Below are 19,599 nucleotides of genomic sequence, written 5' to 3' on the forward strand. Positions count from 1 at the left end.
AGTGATGCTCAGGAAGTCAGTGGAGCCACGCGCTGGTTCCCCATCCCTGCTACAGCAAATTACCACAGACTTAGTGGCTTAAAGCAACACAACTTCATTCTCTGACAGTTCTGGTGGATGCAGCCTGAAGTGGGTCTCACAGGGCTAAAATCAAAGTGTCGGGAGGGCTGCCTTCTGTCTGGAGGCTCAGGGGAGAGTTTGTTTTGTCCCCTTTTCCAGTTTCTAAAGACCTCTGGTATTTCTTGGACCGTGATCTCTCCTTCATCTTCAAGGCCAGCAGGGTAGCATCTCTCCTGTCTGACTCCTGCTCCGTCCTTTCATCTCCTCTCTTAATTCTGCATCTGTTTTTATATCTTTTCTCTAATTCTACTGCCTCCCTCTTGGAAGGGCCCCTCTGATTACACTGGGCTCATTCAGATAAATTAGGATAATCTCTCCCATCTCAAGATCTTTACTAAATCCCTTGTGAAAAGTCTCTTTTGCCACATAGTCACAGTCATGGGTTCTAGGGATTGGGACATGGATGTCTTTGGGGGTGGAGGGCATCCTTCAGCCTGCCACAGATGGCAAAGTCATGTCCTTGTGGCTGCAGCTCCAGTGTCCAGGCCGAGCGTGGGGGCGCATGGCGTGGTCCTCATGCCCACTATCTACCCTGACCCTGTGGAAGTGGGCAGGAAGTAGCAATACTCACTACGTGCAGAGGTCCCGTCAGGTGCCCGGCCTCCTCATTCCCTAGAAGGCAGGCACCACCACATGCTCCCACACTACAGATAAGGAAACAGCTCTGAAACAGATTTGAAAGTGTTTGAAGGTTTGCCAGGGAAGAGGGATCCAGAGCCAGGGACAGGGTCTGGGACACCCCGAGACTCTGTTTCTCAGAACTCCAGGGGCTGCTTATCTTTCTCTTCACAGGAGAAGGGGACCCCGCTGCTGCGGCGGTGGGGCGGGGCGTGGGCGGCGCTGGCCGCAGAAAGGCTCTCCCCGCCCCCTTTGTGCTTTCCCCGCAGGCTGCTCCTCCGTCGAGCTGATCACACCCACAGTTGAGCTGCGCTGGCCAGAGATGCCTGCCCACAGCCTGGCGATGAGCAGCCCGGCCCTCCCAGCCTTCCTGCTCTGCAGCACGCTGCTGGTCATCAAGATGTACGTGGTGGCCATCATCACTGGCCAAGTGAGGCTGCGGAAGAAGGTATGTGCCTCCCTGGGAGTCCCCGGCCTGGGTCTTACTTGCTTCTCTCCATGTCCTGTCAGGAAAGCCCCGGGATAGGGAAATATGGCCAAGGTGTGTGCAGGGCTGGGAGCTGGGCACCCCCTGCAGCCCCACCAGGTGGTTCCCTGCCAGCCCCGCTTGTCAGCAAGGCCTGCACCTTCTCCTCTCTGGCTTAAGAGCACTTACTCGCTTGCCGTGCCACCGGGCTGAGTTCTTGGCACGGAGAGAGCCAGCGAGTGTCTGTGAGAGAAGCAGGTTCTGGAGGGTGGAGTGTGGGAGCGTGACAGCACAAAGCCTCTGTCTAACCTGGTGGCTTCCCGGCACGGGAGTTCTGATATCTGGGTGGAGTGGGAACCGGCAAAACAGGAGTCCGAGAAATGTTGAAGTGGAAATTCCCAACTCTCTGGCAAATGTCACTAACAAGCCCACTGCAGCCTCCAGAGGCCAGCTCCCAGCCGGGCACCACCGGGGTGCTCAGGGAGGAATTTCTCCACTAATCTGAGCCCCTGAACCAAAACAACATTAACGAGTCCCAGAGCTGGGCCGGGGCAAGTTCCAGCAGCGTCCGTCACACTGGACGGCCAGTCTGCAAAGTCATAGGCTGATCTTGTCGGCTGTCCTGGCAGCAGAATGCGGAAAGACCCCGGGTACCTGTTGCTTCCACCCCAGGTATTTTAATAGAGCAATCTTTTCCTGAAACTGCCTCCGTCTTCCCCTGTGTCCAGTTCAAAGGCAATGTGAGGCTGGCTCTGGCACTGCATGCGGGTGGATCCTGGGGAGTGAGGATCTTGGCCATGAGCCAGGCTCAGGCCCTGCTGCAGGTACAGGCAGGATTAAAGGCAGGGCTGCTGCCCAAGTGATAGGATGCCTGGAGGCTACAGCACGCTGATGGCTTCTGCCTTCTCCCTGTATTGGTTGGGTCCTGGGATATGGGATGTGTGCATCAAGCGGAACAGCTGCATTCACTCATTGAATCCTTCCCAGAGGACTGAATGTGGCCTGGAGCTGAGCATGAGATCCCCGCCACAGCCCTGGGGAGCAGGGGAGGCCCCATAGTCATCCCATTTTCTAGGTGAGGAACCTGGGCTCAGAGAGGAGACATCACTTGTGAAGGTCACACAGCCCAGTTTGAACTCCAGTGTCCAGCTTCAGAGCCCACATCCTGTCTTGGAGGCTGGGATTCCTTTTTTGTTTTTTTTCCTGCTGTCCAGGCTGGAGTGCAGTGGCATGATCTCTGCTCATTGCAACCTCCACCTCCTGGGTTCAAGCAATTCTACTGCCTCAGCCTCCCCAGTAGCTGGCATTACAGACACGCACCACCACACCTGGCTAATTTTTGTATTTTTAGTAGAGATGGGGTTTCACCATGTTGTCCAGGCTGGTCTTGAACTCCCAACCTCAGGTGATCCACCCACCTCGGCCTCCCAAAGTGCTGGAATTACAGGCATGAGCCACCACACCCGGCCGAGGCTTGGGTTCTTAACAGCAGGCCAACGATTCCTTTTTTTTTTTTTTAATTATTATTTGTTTATTTTAGAGACAGGGTCTTGCTCTGTGACCCAGGATGGAGTGCAATGGTGCAATCATAGCTCACTGTAGCCTTGACTTCCCAGGCTCAGGTGATCCTCCCACTTCAGCCTCCCAAGGAGCTGGGAGGTGTGTGTCGCCACGCCTCATTTTTTATGTTTTAGGCAGAGATGGGGTTTTGCCATGTTGCCCAGGCTGGTCTCAAACTCTTAGGCTCAAGTGATCATCCCATCTTGGCCTCCCAGAGTTCTGGGGTTACAGGTGTGAGCCACTCTGCCCAGCCGTGATTTTCTTTTAACATGAATTCAGGGAGGGGAGGAGGCGAACCTGTCCCAGAGCCTTTCTGCCTGATTGGCAGGGACACCGCAGAAGGAAAACCCCACTCCTTGGGCCGCTCCTGAGGTGTTCCTCATGACAACGTGGTCCCCTCTTATCTCTGCTCTGGGCGCGCAGCGTCGTCCAGAAAGGACTTGCTGGAGGTGACCGTCGCAGGCCCTGGTTCCTCCACCCACCAGCCTGGGGACCTGGACAAGTCTGGGAGCTCAGTGTCCTCATCTGTAAGTGGGGGTCGTGACAGCAGTGCCAGGAGAATGCAACGCCCTACCAATGTTTGTCCTTAAGACTTATAAGTGGCCGGGCGTGGTGGCTCAAGCCTCTAATCCCAGCACTTTGGGAGGCCAAGACGGGCGGATCACAAGGTCAGGAGATCGAGACCATCCTGGCTAACATGGTGAAACCCCGTCTCTACTAAAAAATACAAAAAACTAGCCGGGTGAGGTGGCGGGCGCCTGTAGTCCCAGCTACTTGGGAGGCTGAGGCAGGAGAATGGCGTGAACCTGGGAGGCGGAGCTTGCAGTGAGCTGAGTTCCAGCCACTGCACTCCAGCCTGGGCGACAGAGCGGGACTCCGTCTCAAAAAAATAAATAAATAAATAAATAACTTATAAGTAACTGAAATTAATGTGAGCACAGCAGCCTTAGGTCGCTTTCAAGGGAGAGCAACCAAAGGCTGGCCTCCACCCCAGCTAAGGTGGCACCTCGGCTGCTGATGCCCGGGGCTTCCTGGTCTTCACTGCAGCTGGCTCTGGCCTGGCTGGCTTGTATTTGAGTTGTATCTCCAGGGGGAGCAACCTGATGGGCAGTGGACTCCTAAGGCAGTGCTCACTGTATGCTGAGGCCCCTTGAAAGGTATCACGGAACCACGGACAGGGCCTTCGGTGATCCACTGATTTAAGGGCCAGCAGAGAGGAATTTGGAGTGCGAAGGTTCCAGTCTCGAAGATCTGAGCTGCATTCTTCTCTGGGGTAGCGTAGGGCAGGCCCACCAGGGAGGACAAACCAGCTCTCGGGGACAGTCATGAATCAGAAGCACAGGATTTGCCATCATCTGAACAATGTAGAAAACCTGCTGCTGCGATTCAGGCTCTGCTGTGGGGCTGGTGGGGTTTGACTCTCTGGATGCCGGCAGGAAACAGTGGAGCAGGAGTCATGGGATGATCTCAGTGTGACTTGTGGCTTCTCCAGGTCTCCCTCTTACTCGGCACACGGCACATGAGCTGTGATTTCTCCTGCGTTTGCAGAGTTCAGGATCCTGTGGTTAATCAGCGTGGAGCTGGGTTTTCAGCCTGGGGCTCTCAAGACCCTCTCATGGCTTGTAGTGCAAAGTCCAAATTCTTCAGGTGCCGCCAGGACCCTGATGACCCCTGTACCTTTATCTTGGGCCCCTGTCCCTTGCCCTCTGTGCTCCAGTGTGCTGCTTTTCTGTTCTTCACACATGCCCAACTTCTTCCAGCCTCAGGGCCTTTGCACGTGCTGTCCCTTCTGCCTTGAATGTTGTTGCTCCAGCCCTCCCTTCATCTGGTTAATGTCAATGCATCTTTCAAGCCTCAGATCGTTTGTTTTATTATTATTATTATTATTGTTGTTATTATTATTATTATTATTGGAGACAGAGTCTGGCTCTGTTGCCCAGGCTGGAGTGCAGTGGCGAGATCATGGCTCACTGTATCCTCGACCTCCCGGGCTCAAGCAATCCTCCTGCCTCAGCCCCCCTGCCAAGTACCTGGGACCACAGGTGCGTACCACCACACACAGCTGATTTTTGCATTTTTTGTAGAGATGGGGTTTCATCATGTTGCCCAGGCTGGTCTTGAACTCCTGAGCTCAAGTGATCCACCTGCCTCGGCCTCCCAAAGTGCTGAGATTACAGACATGAGCCACCGTACCCAGCTTGTTTGTTTGTTTTAGAGATTGGCCTTGCTATGTTGCCCAGATTGGTCTCAAACTCCTGGAAGCTCAAGCAATCCTCCTACCTTGGCTTCCCAAAGCGCTGGGATTACAGGCATAAGCCATTGCAACTGGCTTGCTTTAGAGGTGGGGTCTTGCTATGCTGGCCAGGCTGGTCTTGAACTCCTGGGCTCAAGTGATCCCCCTGCCTTGGCCTCCCAAAGTGCTGGGATTACTGGTGTGAGCCACCTCATCCAGCCCTAAGCCTCAGCTTTCATGTCACTGCCTCAGAGAAGCCTTCTCAGACCCTCAGACTGGGTCAGGTCCCACGTAAACGTTCTCAAGGCCAGCCGTGTCTTCTCCTTAACAGGTGAGACACCCTGGCCTTCCCTGGTTCATAGGCAACTCCCCCAGCAGACTGTGAGCTTCATAAAAGCAGAGACAGGGGGGCCTGTTCATGGTGAGCTCCCAGCCCCCAGCACAGGGTAGGAATCGTGGATGATGGTTGGATGGGCGTGTGTGTAACTGCACCTCTGTCCTGCCACTGTGAACTCTGGTCATGGACAAAACACAGCCCCAGTCAACTAGGCTGTTTGTCTCACTACCAGTGACTCTCAACTGGTGTATTCCAGGCCTTTGCCAATCCCGAGGATGCCCTGAGACACGGAGGCCCCCAGTATTGCCGGAGCGACCCCGATGTGGAGCGCTGCCTCAGGCAAGTACTTCGGGCCCCTAGCCTGGCCACACCTGGCCACGGTCTGCCCTTTCAGATCTTCTTCTGCACACGGGGGGCGGCTTGGAGGACTCTCAGGCGCCGAGGTTTTCTGTGTTCCTGACCTTCTCTGACTGTTTGACTTTATTCAATGATTTCATTTCTAATGAACTTTGGAAAAGTAAGACGTGGTCATGACTCACAATTACAAAGTGAGAAAGGTGTCTTCAGTGAAAATTCAGTCTCGCTCCTACCTCTGACTTCCAGGCCCTACGCAGTTCTACTGGCCAGGGGCAAACACTCCTGCCAGTGGCCGTGCATCTTCCCATAGACTTTCTGCATTTACAAACACGCATGCCACACTTTTCCCTTTGTGCCCCCTAAAATGACCCTTTATCCACTGGTCTGTACGTGCTTTTTTTTTTTTTTTTTTTTTTTTTGACAGGGTCTCGTTCTTTCACCCAGGCTGGAGTGCAGTGGTGCGATCTCCACTCACTGAAAGCTCTGCCTCCCGGGTTCACGCCATTCTCCTGCCTCAGCCTCCAGAGTAGCTGAGACTACAGGCACCCGCCACCATGCCTGGCTATTTTTTTGTATTTTTAGTAGAGACGGGGTTTCACCATGTTAGCCAGGATGGTCTCAATCTCCTGACCTCATGATCTGCCCGCCTTGGCCTCCCAAAGTGCTGGGATTATAGGCATGAGCCACCGCACCCGGCCTTTTATTTTATTTTTTTTAATATGACAACAGAGATTGTTCCATATCGGCTCACAGAGGAGTCGCATTCACTGTATTGGCGCTCCAGCATTTATGCTGCCACTCTGTTGAATGTACGGCCCATAACTTCCCTAACTGATTCCCCTGCGATGGGCATTTGGGCTCTTTCTGTGTTATAAACAGAAGGCCTCAACACCTCTTTTTTTTTTTTTTGAGACAGAGTCTCGCTCTGTTGCCCAGGCTGGAGTGCAGTGGCGCCATCTCGGCTCACTGCAACCTCTGCCACCTGAGTTCAAGCAATTCTCCTGCCTCAGCCTCCCAAATAGCTGGGGCTACAGGTGTGCACCACAATGCCTGGCTAATTTTTGTATTTTTAGTAGAGATGGGGTTTCACTATGTTGGCCAGGCTGGTCTGGAACTCTTGACCTCAGATGATCTGTCCACCTCGGCCTCCCAAACAGCTGGGATTACAGGCGTGAGCCACCGCACCCAGCCTCAACACTTTTTTCATTTGCCTTTATGGGTATGTGTGAGCAAAACCGCAGGGTGCAACACAATAATAAGACATTTTGCCAAGTGTGCACGAGTCTTTTCCCGCTACTGGTGTGGGAGCCATTTTTCCATCCCTCTGACAACTCAACTGACAACTCATTATATTGGCATCTTTGGGTGGATCCCCACCAAGGTGATAGGCAAAAATGTGTATCACATTTTCATTTTGTTTTGCACTTTTTATTTATTTATTTATTTATTTATTTATTTATTTTTGAGATGGCGTCTCGCTCTGTCACCCAAGCTGGAGTGCAGTAGCGTGATCTCGGCTCACTGCAAACTCCACCTCCCGGGTTCACACCATTCTCCTGCCTCAGCCTCCTGAGTAGCTGGGACTACAGGCACTCACCACCATGCCCAGCTAATTTTTTGTATTTTTAGTAAAGACGGGGTTTCACCATTTTAGCCAGATGGTCTCGATCTCCTGACCTTGTGATCCACCCGTCTTGGCCTCCCAAAGTGCTGGGATTACAGGCATGAGCCACCGTGCCCGGCCTTTATTATTATTATTATTTTTTGAATACAGAGTCTCACTCTGTCACCCAGGCTGGAGTGCAGTGGCACAATCTCGGCTCGCTGCAGCCTCCACCTCTCAGGTTCAAGCAATTCTCCTGCCTCAGCTTCCTGAGTAGCTGGGACCACAGGTGCCCGCCACCACACCTGGCTAAATTTTTGTATTTTTAGTAGAGATGGGGTTTCACCATGCTAGCCAGGATGGTCTCTATCTCTTGGCCTCCCAAAGTGCTGGGATTACAGGTGTGAGCCACCGCGCCCAGCCTGCACTTCTTTATTCTTAGTGAAGTTGAACATCTTTTCATATGCTTAACATCCCCCTGGTCAATTAAAATGAATTTCCTCATTATAAAAATCAGAACTCATTACAGATGATTTGGGTAATATTGAAAAAGCACAGAGACAGAAAGGAGAACCACTCATAGTCCTAGTCACGGTTCACACTTGCGTCTCTCTCCTCTTTGTCTTCTATATCTAAATATTTTTCATAAAATTAGGCATGCATTAGGTACACCCAGTTTGGAGTTCTGATTTTCTTTTGTTAACATTATTTTGCGAACACTTTCCTTGTTGGTAAATGTTACTCAAAAAATGATTCTTGGCCAGGTGCGGTGGCTCATGCCTATAATTCCAACACTTTCGAGGGCCGGCAGATCACTTGCGGTCAGGAGTTCTAGGCCAGCCTGGCCAATATGGCAAAACGCTGTCTCCACTAAAAATACAAAAATTAGCTGGGCATGGTGGCACGGGCTCGTAGTCCCAGCTACTTGGGAGGCTGAGGCAGGAGAATTGCTTGAACCCGGGAGGCAGAGGTTGCAGTAAGCCAAGACTGTGCCACTGCACTCCATCTTGGGGTATAGAGCAAGACTCCATCTCCAAAAATAAAAAATAAAAAAAGAAAGATTCTTTAAAAACTGGCCTTGTAAAATCCCATCAGAGACCAAATGTTAATTTCACATAATTACAGTCAATATTAAATTTTTTTTGGCAGTTTCTGCTCTGCCATTTTTCACCAGTGACCTGGAGAGTGAGGCGGTGGCACTTCAGGGGTTGAGGGTCATCGGAGGAGCTTGAAGGGGAAGTGGGGAGGATGGGGAGCTGGACAGGCTGAGGCTGGAGACAAACTGTCGCACAGGTCTCAACACATTCCCCTGCATCACGGGCGGAAATGGGTGGGACACTGTCATTTAAATAATACACATTTCTTTCACTTGAAAGAAAGTCTGTGGGGTTTTTTTCTTATGTTTTCCTTGGCCATTGATGATAATATGTCCACTTGTGGTTTTAAAAAAATTACAGACCTGTGTCATGTAGGAAGTTAAATTCTTTGCTATTTCACCCTTTCAAATCCTTCATATGAGGTCCGTCTCTCCATCAGTGCACACCTACTATGTCCAAGACACTGTGCTAAGCACTGGCTGTACTTTCATGAACAAAAGCCTTCTCCATACATGACTTCAATTGGTGACTCTTGCCCCTGGCTGTCTTGGCCCTCCAGGACAGTGGAGAAGGATGGAATGAGCTGTCCAGGTAGCAGGAGGTCAGGATGGTGGGTCACCCAGGGCCAGCTCACAGAAGCCACCAAGAGGATGCGTTTTTGGCTCCTCCCAAGCTGCAGAGGTTTCATGTAGCAACGCTTTCATGTGGCACAGGAGTGGCCAAGTGACCTTACAGATACTTGGTTTATTTTTACTGGCTGAAACCATGCCCCATGGAGAGACAACAGACCCGGGTGGTGCCGAGACATTTCCACCCAACCAATCTTTTTCTTTTTTTCTTTTTTTTTTTTGAGACAGAGTTTTGCTCTTGTCGCCCAGGCTGAAATGCTATGACACGATCTTGGCTCACTGCAACCTCCGCCTCCCAGGTTCGAGCAATTCCCCTGCCTCAACCTCCTGAGTAGCTGGGATGACAGGCACCTGTGACCATGCCAGCTAATTTTTGTATTTTTTTTTTTTTAGTAGAGACAGGGTTTCACCATGTTGGCCAGGCTGGTCTCAAACTCCTGACCGCAGGTGATCCACCTGCCTCGGCTTTCCAAAGTACTGGGATTACAGGCATAAGCCGTTGCGCCCAGCCCAAAATAACCCATCATCAATAGTACTGGGGCTTAAATGGTTGAAATTCATTTCAGCACTTTCTGAGTGCCTCTTATCTAATAATACTTTATAGCCATTTGGTGAGGACTTACTGGAGGCTGACTGTATACTGGGTCCATGTCAGACCTGGGCAGTGCCTGGGTCCCCTGGGCCCTTCCTCCGCCACCTGATTTCACGGAACATCATGGAAACTTGAGCGTGCAGAACTAAGAGAATTCTATATCCTGCCGTCTGCTACCAGAGAACTGGCTGGAACCCGAAGGGGGAGACCACCTGGAAGCAAAAGTTGGTTAAATATTAGACCAGGGTTTATGGTATGATTCGAGTCACTCTTCTGTCAAACAGGAAAGCACTTCAATCTTGGTTCTTGGAGCACAAATCTGCCTTGCAGTTTAGCACAGGCTGGAGTCCAAATGTGAGCCTAGCTCTGGGAGAAGCCAAGGACCAGCCACCTTTTCAGGATACCTATCCGGAGTTCCTGGCAATGTGTGTTTGGGCCAGAATCTGAGGTTGGGTGTATGGAACTGCACGGAGGGGTTATCTGTGTGGTCCCAAGGAAGGGATAACCAAGCATAACCTAAGCTTGGAGCATTTCTGTTTGGAGCATATAGACTTAAACGGAGTGAACAGGTTTGTCAGGAAATTGGGTCCCAAAATGTCAGCCCTGGAAGTCCCTTAGATGTCATCCAGCTTCTACATTTTGTACATAGTGAACGCAGGCCCAGAGAGTGAGAGAGATCTGCCTGAAGCCATGGAGCTAATGAGCACCACAGCAGAACTGGAGGTTTCCAACCTAACACTCCCTTCCCACTACACCATGAAGTGCTTAAAAAAAAATTTTTTTTTTTTTTTTTTGAGATGGACTTTCACTCTCATTGCCAAGGCTGGAGTGCAATGGCGTGGTTTTGGCTCAATGCAACCTCCACCTCCCAGGTTCAAGCAATTCTTCTGCCTCAGCCTCCCGAGTAGCTGGGATTACAGGCACCTGCCACCACGCCTGCCTAATTTTTGTATTTTTAGTAGAGACAGGATTTCACCATGTTGGCTAGGCTGATCTCGAATTTCTGACCCCAAGTGATCCGCCTGCATCGGCCTCCCAAAGTGTTGGGATTACAGGCGTGAGCCACCTCGCCTGGTCTTTTTTTTTCTATTATTTTATTTTATTCTATTTTTTCTTTTCTTTTTATTTTTTGTGACAGGGTCTTGCTCTGTCACCCAGACTGGAGTGCAATGGAATCCTGGCTTACTGATGTCTTGACCTCCTGGGCTCAAACGATCTTCTCACCTCAGCCTCCTGAGTATCTGGAACCACAGGCACGTGCCACCATGCCTGGCTAATTTTTTAATTTTTATTGTTGTAGAGACGGGATCTTGCTATATTGCTCAGACTGATTCCAAACTCCAGGGCTCAACTGATCCTCCCACTTCAGCCTGAGATCACAGGTGTGTGCCACCACACCCAGCCCCATAATGTGCTTTTTATTTATTTGGCCTGAGTATCTGAGGGCAGTCAGAAAGTCTGGCAAAGCCAAGAGGGCGAAGTGAGCTTTAACGACAGTGTCCAGGACAGGGCTGGTGATGGCGATGGAGGAGATGGTGGCTTGCTTAAAATATCCCTACTCAGCTGAGCACAGTGGCTGACACTTATAATCCCTGCACTTTGGGAGGCTGAGACGGGTGGATCATCTGAGCTCAGGAGTTTGAGACCAGCCTGGTCAACATGGCGAAACCCCATGTCTACCAAAAATACAAAAATTAGCCAGGCATGGTGGGGCTCGCCTGTAGTCCCAGCTACTTGGAAGGCTGAAGCATGAGAATTGCTTGAACCCAGGAGGTGGAGGTTGCAGTGAGCCGAGATCGCGCCATGCACTCCAGCCTGGGCAACAGAGACTCCGTTTCAAAAGAAAAAAAAAAAAAAAAGATCTCCCTACTCAGTGTCCAGGAGTGTTGTAAGCACTTTCCAGGAATCCACTCACTTGGCATTCTGAGGAGGGGCCTGGCACTCTCGGCTCTGCTCCTGAGGCTGTCCCTCTACGGGAAGGCGATTTCACTGTCTTGTATACCTGTCTTTGAAACGAAGCAGGCACTGCATTGTATCAACCCTGATACAAATTCAAGGAAATTGCCACCGTGGATGCCAGCAGGTGGTGGAGAGAAGAGGAGACCCTGTGGAATGACCAGCAACTGTCCCTGTCCTGGTCTTCTGGGGGTCACTGTCCTCACTGCTGTCACCTAGTGCCGGAAAATGCAGTTGGTGTGGAAAAGTCTGTGGAGGGTGAGGGCAGGCCTGATGCTGCAGGAGGCGATACAAGTCCAGTCTAGTAGGAATTTGCTTTGGGTGGCTTTTACCTTAAACAAGTGGTTATTATTTGAATGATGCATTTCACCCGAGCATGTCCGTGGTACGTGCCTGCCTCCATGTCTCTCTGTTTGGAACCTGGAGGTGGGAGGAGGGAGGTGAGCTTTCTTCCATCATTCTTTGGTGCCTCCATTGCTCCCTGTCCCTGGCCACTGCAGCCTCAGAGGGGCCCCTCTGCGGTTTGAGACAGACCAGACGAGGGAGGGAGGGCTGGGCCAGCCCCAGGGGCTGACAGTCAGAGCTCCTGACCACCTCTCCTCCCACGCTGGTGACCGCTGAATTGCTGCCCAGTGGCTGGAAATAGAAGGTGGGGCTCAGTCCCTGCTTTTTCTGCAAGGCCTGCTCCTCCCCAGCCTGCAGATGTGCCAGGCAGAGCAGGGTCCACTTCTGCCACGAACTTCTCCCTGTCTTGTTCCTCCTTCCCACCCTGTCTTCCCCAACTTCTTTCCTTCACCCACTCTTCAGGGTTTGGCTATGTTTGTGAACTATCTGTACTGTGATTCTCTTAACAGCTTTCTAAACATTGACTTACTGTTTTTTTTTTTTTTTGAGATGGAGTCTCGCTCTGTCGCCCAGGCTGGAGTGCAGTGGCTCAGTGGTGCGATCTCGGCTCACTGCAACCTCTGCCTCCCGGGTTCAAGCGATTCCCTTGCCTCAGCCTCCTGAGTAGCTGGGATTACAGGCGCCTGCCACCACGCCTGACTGATTTTGGTATTTTTAGTAGAGACGGGGTTTCACCGTGTTAGACAGGATGGTCTCGATCTCCTGCGTGATCCAACGACCTCAGCCTCCGGAAGGACTTATTCTTAAAATATCAACACAAACTTTAAGGAATGGCTGAGTGAACAGATTGCATATGCTGGTTGTGCTTTTCCTGAAACTTTCAAATAAACATTACAAAGTCCTCATCCAGGTGGCATTCCCTTGGAATCACTTGTGACAGGCCGACCTCCTTTTGGGACATAATCAAAAATGGGTTTTCCAAGGGTGTCCCTCTAATCAGCCTGTATCGGGATGTGGGTACCCACAGCTCCATTGCCAGAGGACGGAGTGATTTTTGTTTTGTTTTGTTTTTTGTTTTTGAGACAGAGTCTCACTCACTCTGTCACCCAGGCTGGAGTGCAGTGGCATGATCTTGGCTCACTGCAACCGCCACCTCCCAGGTTCAAGTGACTGCCTGCCTCAGCCTCCCGAGTAGCCGGGATTGCAAGCACACGCCACCATGTCCAGCTAAATTTTTTTGTTTGTTTGTTTTGTACTTTTACTAGAGACAGGATTTTGCCATATTGGCCAGGTAGGTCTCAAACTCCTGTGCTCACATGATCCACCCACCTCAGCCTCCCGAAGTGCTGGGATTACAGGCATGAGCCACTGCACCCGGCCAAGGATGGAGTGATTTTGGAGCAACACCTATTGCCTTTCCTCATGAGTCCTGGTAAGGGACTTACTTGACTGGGAGGTGGCCCCAATCTTTGGTTTCTCCCTCTCTTTTATTTTATTTCATTTATTTATTTATTTGAGAGAGCGTTCCCCTCTTTTTGCCCAGGCTGGAGTGCAATGGCATGATCTCAGCTCACTACAACCTCCGCCTCCCCGGTTCAAGCGATTCTCCTGCCTCAGCCTCCCGAGTAGCTAGGATTACAGGCGCGCACCACCACGGCCAGCTAATTTTGTATTTTTAGTAGAGACAGGGTTTCACCATGTTGGCCAGGCTGGTCTCGAACTCCTGACCTCAGGTGATCTGCCTGCCTTGGCCTCCCAAAGTGCTGGGATTACAGGTGTGAGTCTGTAATCTCCCTCTCATGTCTTCCCTGAAGGGAATACCCCAGGATCTATCCAGAGGCAGCCTCTGACGCAGGCAGGCCACAGTGTTCCCCACTGCTGGGTGAGACCTGCCCTGCTACAGACTTACTTTCCTTGTGTCTGGGTTGCAAGGTCAGGATCTGGGGGAAAAGGAGAAGAGGGGTTCATGTCAGTCTCGGGATATGGGAACCCAGATGCCAGGTGCTGTGTCCTGAATTTGGCCTGAGAAAGATCTAGGCCCTGCTGGGTTTACAGGAGTTCTGTACACTCAGATTGAATTCCTCTCCCGCTCTTATTCTGCCTCACTCCCTCATGTGCACCACACTGTAGCCATGGGCTCGCTTTTCTGCACATTGAACACGCTGTGCTTATTCTGACCTCAGGACCTTTGCACACACTGGTCTTCCTTCCTGGAAAGCTTTTCCCCTGCAGGGTCAGCTTCTCATCATTCAGGCTTCTGCACAGATGTCTCCTTCCTTGCCCATCCCCACCCCAGACAAGGTGCAGAGCTTCCTACAGTGTGGAGTGGCCAAGCACTCCAGGCTCCCTCCCTGTCCTGCCCTCTTTCTTTTGGTCAGGCCCACACACCATCGCCCTGGCCCAAGAATCATCTTGCCAGTGGGAGGGAAGAGAAGGACCCTGCAGTGGGTCCCCACACAGGTGCTGCTAGTCTGGGCCTGGCCCGAGGATACGGCACTATTGGTGGAATGCACGGCAGCAGGAAGGCCTGGAGAACGTGCTTCTGTTCCTGTACCTCACATGCGTGGCCTGTCCTTGGGGGAGGTCACGCCCTGGGCACTGAATTCCTGTTTATTTGAGCTTCCAATGTGGCAATCTACGGGTTTAGTTGCTCATTCAGTCTCTAATTTATGGGACTCACCCTCCTCACCTTTCATAAAGGAAGCAGGCCATTAGTAGGAGTCTGGAAAATGTGAACCAGCTCTTTGCATAAGAGGGTGAGTTTTCTGAGTTTTCTTTCTTGGTCATTTATTTATGGTGGGGTTATACAGAGCCCCCCACCCCCGCCACATAAATGCACATGCTTGATGACTTTCAACAAAAAAGGAGGCAGGAAATGATGTGTAAAATGAAGAGCTTCACCGGGGGCTGGTCATCGGTTGACGCCAGTGAGTGGAAGCGGATCTTGTTATGATTGTCCCTGAAAGGATGGGTGGTACTTAGATTTAGGGGCAGGGGACATAGCCCGGCATTCATGTCAAAGGCCTGCTCTTGGGCTCTAGCCCCTTCTGCTCGGGAGGGGCCCAGGGAGCTGCATTCAGAAGGAGGATGACCTCAGGCCTGACTCAGAGAAGTCCTGCTCTGGAGGTAAAGAGCACAAACTCGAGTCAGAACTCAGTTGTAATCCCAGCTCCTCCACTCGTTGGCTCTGTAAAGCACTCAGCACCTCTGAGTCCCACTTTTCCTGCCTGGTGTCCAAGGGCTAGAGAGGAAGGTGGGGGAGAGTATGGCAGGAGTGGGGTCCTGGCAAGCCCTAGAGGTATGGTAAGAGCATCCTAGACCAGTAGCCCTCTGTGACTCCCAGCCCATGACGTGGCCTCGCGGCCTCAGCTGCTTACAAGCATAAGCTTGGAGCTGCTTTTCTTCCGGACTCTGGGGTATCCATCTCCTTGACCTGGCCATTAATGGATTTGAGTGTCTGGTATGCCTGAAATGACCCCCAGTGGGTCAAAGCCTTGTCAGGGCAGAGCACCCCAGCTTCCATGACACTCTCAGAAGGGCCTATGGCCCCAAAGCTAACACCTGGCTGACTATATCCCTCTTGTCTCCCCAGGGCCCACCGGAACGACATGGAGACCATTTACCCCTTCCTTTTTCTGGGCTTCGTCTACTCCTTTCTGGGTCCTAACCCTTTTGTCGCCTGGATGCACTTCCTGGTCTTCCTCCTGGGCCGTGTGGTGCACACCGTGGCCTACCTGGGGAAGCTGCGGGCACCCATCCGCTCCGTGACCTACACCCTGGCCCAGCTCCCCTGCGCCTCCATGGCTCTGCAGATCCTCTGGGAAGCGGCCCGCCACCTGTGACCAGCAGCTGACACCTCCTTGGCCACCAGACCATGGGCCAAGAGCCGCCGCGGCTATACCTGGGGACTTGGTGTTCCTTCCAGATTGTAGTGGGCCCTGAGTCCTGATTTCCAGGTGGCCTGCTGCGCATATGGGTCTCTGGGCCCAGTGGGCCTGTGTATGTGCGCGTGTGTATATGTGTATGTGTGTGTGTATGTTTCTTAGCCCCTTGGATTCCCACATGAAGTGACTGACGGGAACCATTTCAAGACAGAGTGTTAAGATTGACAGAAAATCCTTCAGCTAAAGAAACAGAACATCAAAAACACCACTCCCTCTCCCTCCCTAACAGTGAAAAGAGAGAACGGAGACTCTAAGATTCCCAAACCTAATGATCATCTGAATCCCAGGCTAAGAATGCAGACTTTTCAGACTCACCCCAGAGATTCTGGCCCAGACAATCTAGAGGCAAGACTGGCCTGGTATTTTTTTTTTTTTTTTTCCAAGACAGAGTCTTGCTCTGCTGCCCAGGCTGGAGTGAAGTGATATGATCTGGCTTACTGCAGCCTCCACCTCCCAGGTTCAAGCGATTCTCCTGCCTCAGCCTCCTGAGTAGCTGGGATTACAGGCGTGTGTCACCATACCCGGCTAATTTTTGTATCTTTAGTAGAGACAGGGTTTCACCATGTTGCCCAGGAGGGTCTCAAACTCCTGGCCTCAAGTGATCCACCCACCTCGGCCTCCCAAAGTGCTGGGATTACAGGCATGAGTCACTGCGCTCAGCCACCATCTGGAGTTTTAAAAGGCTCCCATGTGAGTCCCTGTGATGGCCAGGCCAGGGAACCCCTGCCAGTTCTCTGTGGAAGCGAGGCTGGAGTCTTGGGTTCCTGTATGGTGGAAGCTGGGTGAGCCGAGGACAGGACTGGCTCCTCTGCCCTGGCAGATGCTTCCCTTGCCCTTGGCTTTGGATGTCTTTGCTGGAGTCTTCTCTCTGGCTCAGGTGTGGGTGGGAGGGGCCCACAGGAAGCTCAGCCTTCTCCTCCCAAAGTTGGAGTGCCTCCAAAGGGCTGTGGGTGGAGGAGCAGGAACTTTAGGTGACCAGTCACTCAAAGGAACTTTCTGATCCCTTCAGTTATCTTCAAGGTTTGGAAACTGCAAATGTCTCCTCGATGTGGAATCCTTATGGATGCGTGTGTGTGGTTTCTCCTAGACCTGTGACCTGAGATATGTGATTTTTAGTCATTAAATGGAAGTGTCTGACCAGCTCCGCCCAGCACCTCGTCTTGTTGGGCGTTCTTGGTGTTCCCTGCTGCCCAAGCGGGACTGATGCTCCAGCGCGCTGGGCGTTCTTGCTGGTGACTGTCTAGAGCCAGTGTGGCGCGACAGGGTCTCTGGCGCAGACACCAACGCGCCCTGACTGGGTGTTAATCACACAGCAAGCAGCAGCCTCCTGCTTCCCGTTGGGGCGGGCAAGGTGACATCTGGCGAGGGGAGCCAGGAGCACCCAAATCCTGCCCCGGTCAAGTCACCCCTCCCTACGGGGCTGCCCCGCCCGCGGGTTGCCATCAGCTCCGTCAACGAGGACACCGAGACTCCAGGAGGCCACTGCCCTGAGGTGCTGGGCCAGGTCTGAAAGGCGGGACTGCCAGGCTCCCAAAGCCCCTGTGCGGAGCCGCTGTGCTGCACGGCCTCACTTTCCCTGAACGTCCCCTCCCAGCACCCCGATGCCGACGCCCCTCTGACGGATGTGACCTGCCGTGCCGGGCCGGGAGGGTTCTCCTGCAGCGCAGGGACCCCAGGCCCCGCCAGAAAGCGCGGTGAGTTCCCGGCTCCCGTTCGGAGCTGCGAGAGGAAACACTGCCCCCTGGTGGTAAGGAGACGCCTCTGTTTGGGGCCGCGGCGGTCCCAGGAGAGAAACGGAGAGGGCGCCATCCAGATTGAGCACCTACTGTTTGCTAAGCGTCGGACTGGGCATACTAGTTGGATTTTTTTCACCTAATCCTTAAAACAGGCTGGGTGGGTTGGCTTATGTCTGTAATTCAAGCACTTTGGGAGGCCAAGGTGGAAAGATCTGAGCCCAGGGGTTTGGGACAAGCCTGGGCAACAGAGCCAGACTCCCTTTCTATCAAAAAAAAAAAAAGAATTAGCCGGGTGTCATGGTGCCTGCCCGCGGTCCCAGCTACTCGGGAGGCTGAGGTGGAAGGATCTCTTGAGCCTGGGAGGTTGAGGCTGCTGTAAGCCGAGATCCCACCACTGCACTCCAGCCTGGGCAACAGAGGGAAGCTGTCTCAAAAAAAAAAAAAAAATCCCTAAAACAATCCGAGGCGGGAGGGATTTCTGTTTTTTAGATGAGGAAGGTGAGGCTTTTTAGATGAGAGAGGCGAGGTTCACAGGAAGGAGGCTTGTAGGGGGGGTCTCCTCACAGGGGAGAGGTGACTGCCTGCTGTCCCTGGGCTGGAACACTATAAGGCCAGAGGGAGGGCAGACCCCAGGGCAGGGGCCATCCAGGAGGCGAACCCAACGTGCATTTTTGTTGCTGTTTGTTGTCGTTATTGTTTTAGACTGAGTCTCACTCTGTCACCCAGGCTGGAGTGCAGTGGCACCATCTCGGCTCACTGCAACCTCTGCTTCCCAGGTTCAAGCGATTCTCCTGCCTCCACCTCCCAAGTAACTGGGATTACAGGCATGTGCTACCACACCCGGCTAATTTTTGCACTTTTAGTAGAGACGGGGTTTCACCATGTTGGCCAGGCTGGTCTCGAACTCCTGACCTCAAGTGATCTGCCTGCCTCAGCCTCCCAAAGTGCTGGGATTACAGGCATGAGCCACTGTGCCCAGCCACACCAGCGTGCATTTTTATGTTTATATTTTCCTTCCTGGGGAAAGAGGGGCTCTGTGGGCAAAATAACCTGCTGGGAACCCACAGGACCCAGGTGAGCAGGGGCATCGGATGCCCATGGCAATAACGTGAACCTGGGGCGTGGGTGATGGAGGCGGCGCCTGCCACACTGGAGCTGCAGAGACCACAAGACCATGAGGTCCCCTCCCCAGCACCGCCCCTGTTTTGTCAGCTTTCGAGTGCCTCCTCCCGGTGGGGTGGTGCCCGATGCGGGGGTGACAACCTCATCCTGTCCCCAGCCCCACGCAGCTCCAGCCTGGGGTGGGCAGGCTCCGCAGGACAGGGCCCGGGACAACCCCAAGTGCTCAGCGCCCTGATGGAGGCAGATGGGGCCTTCTATCCCCTGCTGGGGAGCGGCTGCCTGGGAAGTGGGCAACTCACTTGCGGTGGGGGGTGAAAGACCGGTTTTAAGGGGACCATCCAAGCCAAGAAAGCGAGGAGCAGACAGAAGAGCTCAGCAGCTCTCCCCAGACCCCTCCACCTTGAGCCTGGGAGGCTGAGGGTGGTGGGGGGAGTGGGGGAGGGAGGTGTGAGGGTTGAGGGCGTGGAGGGGAGATGTACGGAGGGGTGTGGGGGTAGGGAGGGAGTGGGGGGGAAGGATGGGATATGAAAGGGAGGCGTGGGCGGTGTGGAGAAGGGGTGGTATGGAAGGGAGGCGTAGGGGTGGGGTGGGTGTTGGGGGCGAGTGTAGGGGACGGGTGGGTATGGGTGTGGGGGAAGATTGGGATGTGGAAGGGAGGCGTGGGGTGGGGTTGGGTGGATGGGGGTGGGTGTGGTGAGGATCGGCGTTTGGAAGGGAGGCATGGAGTCTGGTGGGGTGGGAGTGGGGGTGGGTGGAGTGGGGTGGGTGTGAGTGTTGGAGGTGGGTGTCAGGGGAGGGTTGGGTATGGAGGGGTGGCTTGGGTTGGGCTGGGTTGGGGGTGGGTGTGGGGTATGGAAGGGAGGCTTGGGTTGGGCTGGGTTGGG

General features: G+C 53.0%; 1 protein-coding gene across 1 annotated transcript; it reads left to right on the forward strand.

Annotated features, from left to right (window-relative positions):
* The first annotated feature begins 227 nt into the window (after nucleotides 1–227).
* PTGES (prostaglandin E synthase) lies at nucleotides 228–16,993 on the forward strand. Its single transcript, XM_023216957.1, has 3 exons — nucleotides 228–1,186; nucleotides 5,591–5,673; nucleotides 15,506–16,993. Exons 1-3 carry the CDS (start codon nucleotides 1,061–1,063, stop codon nucleotides 15,753–15,755), a joined length of 459 nt encoding a protein of 152 aa, XP_023072725.1. The 5' UTR covers nucleotides 228–1,060; the 3' UTR covers nucleotides 15,756–16,993.
* Nucleotides 16,994–19,599: the final 2,606 nt, after the last annotated feature.

The sequence above is a fragment of the Piliocolobus tephrosceles genome, chromosome 14, assembly GCF_002776525.5.
Source record: "Piliocolobus tephrosceles isolate RC106 chromosome 14, ASM277652v3, whole genome shotgun sequence".
Classification (NCBI taxonomy): domain Eukaryota; kingdom Metazoa; phylum Chordata; class Mammalia; order Primates; family Cercopithecidae; genus Piliocolobus; species Piliocolobus tephrosceles.